We start from the raw sequence: 13,930 nt of genomic DNA, 5'->3' as shown, positions 1-13,930 counted from the left end.
ACATATAAAGCTTGTTGATCAATACTTTAATAATATTACGCGACGGCAAAATAAGCTTTTATCATTGTGACATTTTCATATTAATGATCACATATGTTTTTACCACTAGTTTTGAAATTAATTATATGTTAATTATATGCATATATTAAGTATTTTTTTTTAAATCTTAGAAATCAATGGTCTAATCTCTGGCTTTACCTTGTCTTGTGTTTTTAACCCTCATTCCTGAAACAAAATGAAATAATAATTGACCATTTTTAACATTTAATAATAATAATTTCCATATTCTGCACAAAACAGTTCTCTGGGTTTTACTAAGAGTCAGAGTTGTATTTAGACTCTAAATATCCAACTAGCATTCTACTCCTAAAGAATATTGTTTATTGCACCAGAAAAGGGTTGATTGACAGGACGGAAAAAAATGAATTACAATGTTTTACCGCAAGTTGTTTTTCTCTACTAAAACCAGATAAACATGTTAATATTCATATTTTCTTAATATATCCTGACTTTTAAAATAGTCAAATTTATCTCTCCAAAGTCCGAAATCTGCTCCAAACCGTACACTTTCACGGACATAATCTCGATTCAAAAGACCAAACTGGTCTTTGTCGATTAGGAACGACTGAATTTCAATGAATTAAAATGTCAGTAAACAAACCTTAAACTTTAAATCAGACGATATCTTTAGTCTTCTGAGTTGATCTGCGGCGTCCTGCTCGGAGGACAAACGCAAGCCACTGTCCTGCGTTACCATGGCAATACCGAGTGTTACCTGATTATCAATGCGACGCAAAACCGAGAGAAAGAGATTTCTCATAATTATGGCTTTGCTGATGCTGTTACGGAGGCTGGATGAGACTAGGCAGCTCTGAGAGACCTCTGTAACCGAGAAGGAACAGGACGTCATCCATCTTTCCCTCTTTGCCAAAGGAAGTGTCCTGAGCCTGAGTGAACAATTAGTGCAAGAGCCGAGTCGCGCTCCATTATAGACCACGGGCGATGTCAGTGTCATTTTTCATGCTGTGAGGGGCTTCTTGACTGGATAAATCGTCCTTCCGACACTGGGAGACGCGATGGTTTATTTATAACAAAGGGAATTTGCCCAAAATGGGGGATGACAATAGGACAAACCACATATCACGTTTCATTTAGAATCTTTGGGTCATGTTTTATCTTGTACATTGTATTAAGCTGCCTGCCTCTTCAGAGAGTTCACTTCACTGTGATTGGTTAAGTCTGTCACTCACTCAGTAACACTTTTAAAACATTGATCACAGATAAACTCTTACATTCAAACTATGTCACAATTTAAACACAATAAAGACATTTTTATGACCCTTTAAACATTATTTCCACTATATAAATGTGTTTTATTTTCTTTTTATACGTCAAATAATTGTAACCCAGTGTACAACGTGGTTGCTAGGAAACAGTTGTGGAAATTCCGAATACTAAACTGTGATAAACTTGTGCAATTTTCAGCAAATTATTAAAAACAATGATCTTAACTGTGCGCGAGTAAAAGGAGTCCATAGGCACTAAAATTACAATTTAATGATTTCTAAAATGTGCATATTAGCCAGCATTCAGATATTGTTTTGCCACTTCTTTCACCTAAATGCAGTGGATTATTATAGTTTAAGGCAAAGCTGAAGTCAATCATTGTCATCCATCTCCATCTCTGCATCTTCTCTCTCCGACTCCACGTCCTCTTTCTCGACACATCTCCCCTCCAGAAACAGTCTGGTCTTTCTGACTTCAGCTCCAAAACACATTTCTAATCCTGCATTCTCACCGCTCCCAAATCTATCTTTAGTGCTACTGTCGACAAATTGTACGAGATCGCAGGTCTCACGAGCGCCTCTCCTTGTCATCCTTGTTACAGGCACTAACTAAACCTCTTGTATCTCTGCCAGTAGCAATTTTAAGTGAGTGAATGTTTGGCCTGGACTGAAATACAATCCTAATTTGCCCACAGTACATTTTACCGCACACATTCTTATTGTAGCCCAAATCTAAACAGCATTTTTTTATGGAGATATGTTTAGCTTACGTATTATATAACTTATTCTCAAAAGAAACCCTCAACATCCTCTATCTTAGGCTCTTAAGTGCGACTGTAATGCAATCTGTATAGTTCTGGTCTCATCACTCACTGTTTTAATTCTCCTTGTCATTCTTTTTACAGAACTAAACAGTCCGTACGAAATTGTAAGATGCAATTTAACTTAAAAAGCTACTATGTTTAGTCTGTCTGGACGGAAATCCAATCCTAATTTATTCAGGATGCAATTTCATTCTTACTATAGCCCAAAACCAAACATCTTTGCGTTAGAAACATCAATTTTCCTGAGACACGAGCTGAAGTATTTGTTGTTGTCTCTCGTTTTGAAGTTTTTAGGATGTCCTCCACGGTGGCGGCGGCGGCGAGAAGTGGCCGCTGAAATATTGATGCCGACACCTTTACAACTGGTGTCAGTGAATGACACATTAAGCATTAATGCGCAAACAAACAGTGGTCGGCGGCTCTGAAGGACAGCGTTTGGAGCGGAGGTCCCGGGAGGAGCGTGGATTACCCCTCTGCACGCCCAGACACGAGTCCACATGAAAGAGCCCATTCACAGCCGCACACAGGCTTTGTCATTACGCCCATAATGACCGGGGACTACTTCAACACACCAGATAGATGACACCATAATGCGCTGTTCATGTATTTCCGCGCAGGACAAATGAAGGATGGGCCGGACCAGTTGAAGGGGAAAAGTCACCTTATAACATCTCGAGTAGAATCAGAACTGACATTAAAGAAGCTGTTCCTGATGTTTTCATGTAATAAAAGCTCAGAGGGTTAAATTGAGACTGCAGTGTGTTGACTGACCTCTAATTAAAGAGCGTTTTATTCTCCGAAAAGCAGGAAGTGCACTGTTAGCATGCTAATTATTGTTAGCTTTAGAGTGAAGGCAAAACTTGGTCTGGCCTCAGAGAGTTGCTTAACACCTGTCACTCATGTCAACAACCTGTCCATTTGCACTGCTAGTTTTATACTGTATATTCAGTCAAAGTATTTAATATAAGTCTACATTTGTCGTAGTAAATTCTTTATACATGCCTTACTTTTCATATTTGACTCCCCTCAGGCCGGGGATTACGGTTTATTCAGACCAGAACCTCAGCAAGACAGTTTCTTCCCTTGTAGCATTGGACTCAAAATTGTTTTATGAAATGTAAAATGGTTATAACACCATAATATCACCTGTCACTTTAGTAATTCATGTAAAAAATGCCTCACTTTAATAATACCTGTAAATAATACTTGATCTATTCCTCTTACCACTGTTCTGATCTTGTTGTATAATTGTATTTCAATTTTATTCTACACATTTTATTGCATTCTTCTATTTCGTCTTATTTTAGCATGGTCTATATATATATATATATTTGTTATCACTATATTATTATAATTATACATCGGTTTATGTTTCACCCCGAATCTCCTGGTTTGTGAAGATCCGAACAAACGCCCAGCTCTCACGTTAAACCAAGACAAACCCACTGGATTTAGAAAGAGTTAATCAGAAAATACACACAGTTAATCAGAAAATACTATAAAAGCAAGTCAAAAGTTAAAAGTTGAGTTTTTTCCATATGTGACGAACAATAATGCTAAAGATTCTATGTTTACACAATCATTTTAAAATACACAACAAATTATAATATATCTGAGAAAAATACATTTTTAATTAAGGATTCTTGCAAAAGTGAAGATTTCAGAGCATTGCCATTGACTTTAAATATAAATATCAGCATAATATACGTATACCGTAGGTTAGTAACGAGATAATGGTGAATGGGCACAACAGCAAGCTCAACATCACATTTCCTCAACTATAATGTAACATATGTTTTTAGTCAGTTATGTCAGACTTCTGCAGGCTCTCTTCTGACTAAAAGAGCTGTTACCTAATAGCCCTGCCCTTTAACGCACATACACGCACTACTCCTTTCTGTCTTTCTCACGTCTTTCATTGTAGGACAACTCAAGGACGCGTTGTGCACACGGTAAAGACAGAGCGACATGCGCACACGGAGACCCAACACACCTGGTATCAAAGGGCACCTCTCCAGGGAGCGTGTGCGTGGCGCTCTTGCCCAGGAGGAAGCGGATGCGGCGATAGAAGCTGTGGGCGGGTCCGGTGGGGGGCAGAGGGCTCGTCTGCAGCAGGGACAGAGGGTCTGACGAGCCGTGGCACAGCGGGTCCGAACCGCAGCTCAACTGCTCGCAGCAGTCTGGATCCACGCAGTCCATCAGCCCGTCTGAAACACCAGGGATCAGCACACACAGTGTCAGGTCAACGCTATACATGTCAACACAGTGGGATACCATGTACTCACATTCTTATGCTTTATTATTGAGCTTTATGGTCATTTTATTTACAATTTGAGCTGGAACAATTAAATAACATACTGTAATATAATGAAATAATGAAATGTACTATAAGGAAATGATACAATGAAATGTCGAAGGAATAGTTTTTCTGTCTTTAGCAAGAAAAAAAAGACCTGTCAAGCTAAGACAAGAAACTGCTATTATTGTATTGTAATCGGATACTGGTTATCTGGACTATACGCAGAGTCAAAAAACATGTTATGTGCAGAAAGATGAGGTTTCATGGCTCAGACAAAGCAAGAATTACACACAAATGGTACAAAAAAACATAATAATCAATACACTATGTTTCCAAGTATACTCCATCAAGATGTCCTCGAGCAGCATTACTTCACTTGTGATTACAATCACATTTGGAAACATGTCTAATTCTCAGGCCTTTCGTGAGCTGAACAACTAATTGGTTAATCGAAATGAGTTATATTTTATTGCAAAAATACAATGTATTCAAAAATACTGATTGATTGTAACTCTAGACATTCATTTGAACTTGTATCATTATTCAATAAACACACAAATATTCAGAACTGCCTTGATCGACAGTATATCAGACCACAAGAGAAAGTACTATTACTATAATTTTTTTATTGGCAGTTTTGTTCTCATTGTGGTATAAAAAGTATCAAACGTTTAATATTGGAATAAAGTGTAAAAATGTTGTATTGTGACCGTAAAAAAATGGGTACGATGAAACATAAACAATGACAATGTTGAAAAAGAAACATAATACGGAAAAAATAAAAATATACCGGTAATCTGGACCGTTCGGATTACTGTTCTATTATTACTAGATTTTTACTTGTTCAATACCATTATGCTGTTTTCTGCCTAGCTCAGTTATAATTAGAGTAAAGTAAGTACGTGTTTTTCCTTGTATGACATTTCTACTGTTACTGTGACGTGTGCTGTTTGCAGATAGCGCGCTGATATGGGAAAGAATCAATCTAAAAGTGATGTGTCCATCCCGGAGACGCCTGTCACGCTGGCAATATCACATAAATATGGGAAAGAGTGTCTGGAATGCTATGTATGTGGTCTGTAATTTCTTTGTTCTTTTTTTGATGCATTTTTCCTGCTGTGTGAAGCACTTTGAATTGCCTTGTGTATGAAATGTGCTCTACAAATAAACCTGCCTTGCCATACTTGCATTGCATCTTCTTTTTTATTTTTATTTCTATTATAATAACGTGGCCACACCAACTTGTCAAAGCTGGAGCTCGCCAGATCTCTGACGCTAAGCAGAGACGGGCCTGGTTAGTACTTAGATCGAAGAGCGCTGGAAGGCCGGATGGAAACGAGGCCCTGGCTACAATCCAACGTGTTTACAGCATGTGTTCCTGATGTTTTCATGTAATAAAAGCTCCGAAGGTTAAATTGAGACCGCTGTGTGTTGACTGCCTCTAATTAAAAAGCGTTTTATTCTCCGAAAAGCAGGAAGTGGTCCATCACATGCACCAAATCAACCCACGACAGTACATAAATGCCAAACCTCCAAACTCAAATCCCATTGTCATTTATGGACCAAAAACGAGTCATTGAGAAGGTAGACGCAACAGAATATTAAGAACATTCATTTCAATTGTGCAACTGTAATACTGACACAAATAGACGAATAGAGCTAAAGTAAGCAATAAACAAATCAGCCGTGGACTGCACTAACCCTTCTCTCCATCACAGGGACAACATAAACCAGCGAGGACTTTAAAGTGCTCTTCAGATCATTGGAGTACAAGCTGTCGGTAAAATATAGCGACTTGGAGACTAATTTAGAGAATTTATTTTGTACCATTGACAACATATGACAAGATTAGGCGGCGGTGCTGGGAAAATCTTTCAAGGCTGAACTATAGCTCTGTATATCTGCTGCAGAGAGACAAGGAGAAAATAGCCCAAAAAACCTGCGAGTGCCAAACGTTCATTTCTTTCCCCACCTCTGGCTGCTGGTAACTTTTTCCACAACGGACAGCGCATTTGTTATCATTATCAGAAGAATCCATCAAATAGGATTCATTAGGAGCCATCAGCGGGCAATTATCCTTCCCATTTCATTTGTTAATCAAACTGCAGTCAGTCACAAGATCAAGAAGTGGTCCAGAAAAACAAAGACTGACCAGAACAGAGCAGGTAAAACACTGAGACATAAACAGCCTCCATCAATCCTCAATTTTAATATGTTAGAGGCGAGATAAAGTGTTGTGTTTTGAACTGAGCCCCGGCAACAACTAGAATCAAATACAAGACAATTATTATCGCTATCAACAACTGAACTTAATATATTCATAATTATTATCTAGACAAACAAACGGCAACTGAAAAAAGGTATTATATGTCAGTGTTACTCACAGGTTTGTACTATGACTGTGGTGAAAGGAGAAAGTCTTTTTGAATAATTGTATTAAATAAATGTTTTGAGTAAATAGTTTAGTTCATTTGCCATTTAAAGATTGCAAAAAGCTCAAGAGTGCACAGTAAAACATTCAAAACAACTACATGAACAAACTAGGGACATACGTAAAATATGCACAGCTTGTTTTAGACTATGGGGGCCACCGTAGTCTGCTGTATATCGCATCACAATGGCAATAGAAATATATTTGTGATTAAGTGTGACGAAACAGAACAACTCATTTGTCTGACTGATTGATCAAAAATAAACAGAAAAGATAAAAGCAAATTGAAAACTAACATAATTTATGAGTTGCTGCTATACAAGAACCAGTGGTGATTTAACAGATGATATAGTTCAAAATCCATAAAACTGCACTGCATCCGGGGCAACACATGAAAGAGGAAAGAACAAAACACATGGATATTATTACTTTTCGGCCCGATTGGTGCATATTCAGACCAAAATGTAACAGGAGCTTATATGTCATCTGTGTTTTCCATTTTGGGGCTGTTTCTGAAAAGCCAGGAAACACCGCTGACATTTAAATGCTGACCACAGAGGAGCTAAAGGCCAGCAATATCCTATTATAACATGCCCATTGCCTGGTGCTACCTTCAGCCACGGCCAATCATTTCCATTAGAATCACTTCTTCTGCATGAAAGCAGCAGTAATTGAATTTCTAATTTCACTGTTATTAAAGGCAAATTGAATGTGTGTTGAACAATGTTTTTTTTTTTTTATTTATGTGACACACAATGAATTGAATATATAGCACGCTATTAACATGCGACGAGCTTGTGTGTGTATATGGAATAAGACCACTTCTGCCAAACAATACGTATCCTCCTCTGCCATCCAGACAGTAATTGAAACTCCCTTCAAAGTCCTTTTCATTCTGATTAGCCGTGATTGCATCTTTTTTTTTTCAATCGCGCCCATCTTCAGAGACAAAGATATTGCTGAGGGAGAGTGATATGTGAGCTACAGTGTAGTATCTGCCAATTAGACAGGACCATCGCCGCGGCCTGACTGAAAATGAAGGCATTTGAAAAGCAGGTATAGGAGATAAGATATATACGAGAGGAGACTATGAAGCTTTGTCAAGGAGCATTCCACGCTCTGAATGATTTCCATGCAAGTATAAAAAATAATCATTTCAGTCACATCCATAGGGTCCAAATGACGTCAATAATGCTCTATATTTCATACAGGGTTTGCATTCCATCCTCTTTTTAATTAGAAGAATATTTGATAAGTGGGAAAGAAAATGTGATTTAATTTTGAACCAAATCTGATAGTTGAGAGCTGGAGGAAATGACAAATAAGATTGTTCTTTAGAAAGTCCTGACAAACCATCTGGTGAGGAAAATAAGATCACACTTTACACCACATACAGTTTATTGCCATTTCCTGGAGGGATTCTGTTCAAATTTAGTTTTGGCTCGGTGCAAGCAGGTGGTTTGCCTCGTCATGAGAATTACTTTGCAGAAGCTGAAGGCATCGTCAGTGTGACAGACCATGTGGGGAGTCGAGTTAAGCTTCTCCTTCAGTCTGTTGTCCTTCACTTTGAGTCTTCATGTGTCGAATCAACAAAACCGTCTCTTTTGTGAGTTGTTTGAATTGTCCATGTGCAGAAGTGACAGAATCAACATATTTATTTGATTTCTATCTTCTTTTTAAATAAAACAACAATAATACGATTAGAAATGCAGTTATACCTCAAGCTTTTCTCTTATTTTGTAGAGAACTGTCTAATATAATGCCATGTTAGCGGTTGTAAATGTATAATGCTAACTTTTATGTGAATTTTATTGTATTAGTATATATTTTTGCGGATACATTTTAGGATTAGCATGTAATTTGTCCTCCTGCTAAGTCAAGCAAACATTCTTCCTCTTCTTCTAGGACATCTAAATCAAAAGATGACAGATGCCAACAAAAGAATAACAAACAAACTTAGATCAGCAAGTCTGCACAGAAAACAAGCCAAATGGAGATCTACTGTCTGACCTAAACTGACACATCCATTTAACTGAAATGCATCCTTGAAACCTAAAAAAGCCTAATTCTTTTGATCCTCTGTCTGGGCCTTGGTCCAAAATTACACCCTCCCATATGGCAGTCAATATCTTTTGTTGTCACTAATGCTCTTGCAAACTCCAAACGGAAGTATGCAAACGGTAACATCATTAAGCCTTCAGCGGCAATAAATCTCCTCCAAAAGCATGTCATCAAATTATTTTTGGCATTACTTTGTGACAAGTAAAGTGACCTTTTTTTTTTTTTGCTTTACTTAAAAAACAGCTTTGAAACACAATGAAAAGTGGTTGAATTCCCATTTGTAAACAGCATTAATAGAAACGGAATTAGCAAAAGAAAACACGTCGCTATCAAGGCTTTGTTAGGTCAACGCAGCGCGGCACTTTGTTGTTTATTCTCATCCCTTAAGCCACACGTGAACACACATTATTAATACAACAATAAAGGGGAAAATAAAGGATTAATGTGTGGTTGCCAGGTTGCCGTTGCGCTCCGCCTTTTTGCATACTAAAGAACACAGTGTGCTTTGTGGACCTGAGGTTGTAATCCACCAAAGAACCTGTAATTTCATGTTGGGAGCAGACGTTGATGCCGACTTTTCAAGTGTGGACCTCTCTACCGGCACAGCTCTGGTAAACAATGTGGACTGAAAAAAAAGGTTAAAAAGTGGCTTTTACCTGCTCTTTTGATTGAGGTTTGTTGTAATTCAAATGCCACTCAACGTGAAATGCCGCACGAGTTGGACAAAACTGCTAACAATAGCCACTCCTTTGTCCGTTCTGTTGGAATACTGGACTAGCTTTGCCATAACATTTGAGTTAGAGGTGTTGTTATAAGCCATGTAAAAGAGCTGTGCCTTTTGCAAATGGAATAACAGTGGATGATATTAAAGTAATGAACCTCCTGTTGATTCATGTTGGGAGTTTTCAGCAGCTCTGCACATGTCACCTGTCAGCGAATACTTTCACAGAAGCACAGATCAGTTCTGCTTGGCTGGCTGTATTTAGAGTTGTGAGATTTCCTCTGACTGGCTTTTATCCTAGCAGGTGTTATGCATATTAGACATTTAGCTGTGATAAGACGAAAAACAGAGCCGCACAATGCCGCACAGATACATATTCAATGTAATAATGACCAGCAGGGCTCTATGGGGGTCTCGGCAGGACTGGGACAGCACACAGGGATGAAGAGGAGGAACAATGGAGAGGTTTTGTGTTGTTGGCGCGAGGTACAGGAGGAGACATAATGGACGAAGTGGACAATCTGCCAGAGCCACAAAAAGGAAAGAGTAAAAAGAGTGAAAATGATAGATGATGCTCGAGTGTCACCTTCGTCGTTGTCTGTTCCATCACTGCAGTCAGTTTCCATGACAACGCTGCATCCCGGCCCGCTCCAACCGGCCTGGCACACACAGCGCCAGCCGCTCTGCTCCAGAGTACAGCGTCCGTGTCCGCTGCAGAGCCCGGGACAGCCGTCTGAAAACAGGGCGGACAGTCAGGACGGGGACGGGCTCACAAGGAGCTAAATCTACAATAATTACCTTTAACAACCACGTCCAGGTCGTGAGTGACTGTAGACAAACAGACAAGTGTTCATGAAAAGTGTGATTCGTACGCGTTACACTGTAACAGTAGCGGGCTCACCGATGTTGCAGTGCTCGCCCTCCCAGCCGGGCTGGCACACGCACGTCCCATCGTGGCACTGGCCGTGCTCCTCGCAGCGCGGGTGGCAAGCTCGCTGGTCACACGCCGCACCGACCCAGCCGTCCTCACACTGGCACTGGCCCTCGGAGCACACGCCGTGGCTGCCACATGGCACGGGGCACAGCTCTGCGAACAGGTGGGAGGGAGACGTGAGTGGGACGGAGAGGAGCAGATGGAGGCATTGAGCTTTGGAAGAAAAGCAGAGGTAAAAGAGGCACAAGGGATACCACCAATGAAAACTCTCTGCATGGAGAGTAAGCCATCGGATATAGGTGCGAGGAGAAAAACAAGAGATAGAAATGGAGACAAAAAAAGTATTACTCTCACAATCTTCCCACCTCTAATAGGCGAGCTCCCAGAAGAGCAGATGAGCACACAGGCTCATAATAACAGCTAAATGATTTGTATTTGCAGCACATTTTTAAACTGCAGGGACTCTGATCCCGCTCTATTATTTCTTCTTGACATTTTGATCAGATTTGGGAACTATGTTAACACCCATGCTTCCTTTTCTGGCTCCCTCTATTTTAATCTGGTTCTCCCTCTGTTCATCGTTCTCATGTAAAAACCCTTCAAAACCCTCTTTTCTTTTTGTCTATCCTTCCTTTGCACTCATCCTTTGCATCCTTTTGCACAAGCGAAGCCTCATCCATCAGTAAAGTGAGAAAACTGCTGCAGGCGCACACAGACTACTTACCCCGCCTCGGTAAAAAAGTTATTTCAATTTAAATATACATAGCATGGCGAGGGAGGAAAAGTGGATTAAAGTTGGAGAGTTTTCGGCCTCTCTATTAGAATTACATTAGCTTAGGTCTGCTTCAACAAGGCCAGGACATAAAATGACCCGGCCTTTTTGATTAAAAGCCCTGCAGGTATGGGGAGGTCTTTCATTTCTCACATACTCACCGTGTCCTATCATCATCATGCCTGTATCACTGTAATAAGCCATGAACACACCTAGAGCGCGCTAATGTTGAGTGCACTGAACCATTGGTTTGCACGGTACAGCGACTCTCGCCCCAAACTAGTATTAAAGCATTAGAGCGACATCACTGATAATGGCTATTTTCCTTCTTGTCAGGGTACACTGCAAGGACAAGGACACTACCCAGAAAGCGCCACGGCACCGTTTTAAAATCACTTTCATCATACTATAAATAAATGTCCTTAAAAGTGACAAACATACTTCCTTTTCTTCATAGCCACTTAAACTGTAATTTGAACAACTGCGGAGCTTGGTGCTTTGAGAATAAAAGCCCAAAGTGTAAGATATATATCCGCACTAATACATTACATACACACAGACAAGGAAGTATAGCAACTTTAAAATACCAGGCTAAATATGTGCCTGAGTGTGGCTGTTTCTTAATAGCCTCGCAGTAAGGCACTCGTCGTTTTTCCTTCTCAATTGCATTTTCCTTTCTCAATTTAGCTCCGGGGCAAGTGTGAGCGTGTGTCATGTGTGTGCTTTTTATGTGCATTACAGTATAAATGCAGGAGAGAGGGAGGGAGAGGGTGGTACAGTCTGGAAGAGCGGCAGGGGGGGAGTAGAGAGTGCTGCTGTCGTTACTAAGTCATGAGGGGAAATCTCATTTACAGGCAGCATGAAAAGTGCACAAACACACACAGTCATTTCCTGGAGTGGCTTTGGTCCACGCTTCTCTCATGTCGATCAAATCCCCACAAAACACTCTCTGGCAGCAGCGTGCCACATATGCATACGACGCACTGGCACCAGTCATGTGCAATTTGTTTTTTCACACATGTTCTTGTATGGACATGAATCCTCTTGGAGGTGGGGGGCTGGTTTTTTCCCCCCTCTCCACAATAACCAGATGGTATTCTTGGTATCCATTATGCACTTGTTTAGAAATGTCTTAATATTTTACTTTGTAGTGAAAGTGAAGTGCCATAACAAGTCTGCATTTGTCTGTTTTGTTCGAGGGATTTGCCGTCTTCTCCTCCTGGCATAGGACACCGTCATATTCAGCTTATTCTGCCCACTCTCTTCTACTCCCATTGTGATTCAGATTTCTGGTTAAGTGGGAATCCTATTCATTTCAATGGAGAACTAGAGAAAAGTTGCTGCTAAAATATTCTATAAAGTAGGTTGATTGGTGCAAAATATTCAATGTTGGCTTGGAGGCGGTTTTGTAGTCTGTATAGAACTTATTTGGTTATTTGGGGTACAATTAATGGTGACACCCGAAAACTGTACTGAATGTAAAATGAACCACAATTCCCCACAAATGCAGCTTCTTGGAGATAGTAAGTTGTTTCTTGGGCTGAGTTCACACTTGCACATTTATGACAATATAACACTTCAGGTCCCACGCTCTAATGGCACTGGCTCTGTACGTGTCTGTATCTGTGTGTGAAAGAGGGCTGAGTTTATTGTGTGTAAATAGCGTATGTGCTTGAGTGTAACTTCTGTGTTGTCTTCTGTTTGTGGGTTGTGAGACTGCAATTAACTCTGGTACAATGCATTAAATGGCAACATTTATACATTAATTTAAAACACATAATCCAAACTAGAACAAAACCTGAAACTAAACCTGGACTAGATCACTTTTACTTGTACTTGGACTTGTACAGGACCAAAAACAAGTGTTTTTTTTTTTTTTATATATACTGTATATATATATATATATATATATATATATATATATATATATACATATGGCATTATAAATAAAGCATAGTCAGCATTATAAAGCATAGTTAGCATTATAAAGCATAGTTTAATTTCATGTCATGTCAGGTCCATGCTTTTCTTGTGTCACAGATACTGTGCCCGGGTTACAAATATAATATCTATGTATTATGCACATTAAATACTTTTTGAGGGCCCCATTTGCTCTTGAGTACCTTTTACACCCCTGTCTGGCAGCCCACTGCATATACAACTGAAGTTAGCGGCATGCAGTTTCCAGTGGCGCCGCCATCATTTCCTTGAACATAAATGCATCAGCTCTCACCGGTGAAGCAGTCAGGGCCGGTCCAGTTGGGTTGGCAGGTGCAGGAGTCGGTCTCGGGCAGATATGTGCCGTGTCCTGAACACTGCTCCTGACAGGCCGGCAGAGGGTCGTCACAGCTCACTCCGGCCCACCCTGCCTGACACACACACTCGCCCCGCACGCACACGCCATGACCGCTGCACTGGGGGTCTATGCAGTCCACTGGAAACACAGGGAAGACACAGAGACGGACATCAAGTTAACTCAAGGTTTTAGCTCTTCAACAATGTAAGCAGGGCGGCTGTGGGCCATTTGGGTGCTGTATTGTTACTGTATATATTTTTGGCAAATTACTTACAAAACCATACAAAAGGAAACTCCATGGTCAGA

The 13,930-nt window shown here is 40.1% G+C and overlaps 1 protein-coding gene across 2 annotated transcripts in view; it reads right to left on the bottom strand.

Moving 5' to 3' along the window:
- tenm1 (teneurin transmembrane protein 1) overlaps positions 1–13,930 on the bottom strand; it is a 398,797-nt gene that overhangs the window by 135,327 nt on the left and 249,540 nt on the right. For both annotated transcript variants that reach the window (XM_072439861.1, XM_072439862.1), the window contains exons 11-15: positions 13,562–13,762; positions 10,524–10,709; positions 10,421–10,450; positions 10,209–10,355; positions 4,104–4,317 (exon numbers count right to left, since the gene is read on the bottom strand). In XM_072439861.1, the coding sequence (XP_072295962.1) occupies positions 4,104–4,317; positions 10,209–10,355; positions 10,421–10,450; positions 10,524–10,709; positions 13,562–13,762 (778 nt within the window). The remainder of the gene's footprint in view (positions 1–4,103; positions 4,318–10,208; positions 10,356–10,420; positions 10,451–10,523; positions 10,710–13,561; positions 13,763–13,930) is intronic.

The sequence above is a fragment of the Eucyclogobius newberryi genome, unplaced genomic scaffold (genome assembly GCF_026437365.1).
Source record: "Eucyclogobius newberryi isolate DKJ021-1_F unplaced genomic scaffold, fEucNew1.0.hap1 SCAF_11, whole genome shotgun sequence".
In the NCBI taxonomy this organism is placed as follows: Eukaryota; Metazoa; Chordata; class Actinopteri; order Gobiiformes; family Gobiidae; genus Eucyclogobius; species Eucyclogobius newberryi.
This window is presented reverse-complemented; position numbering and strand designations above follow the sequence as displayed.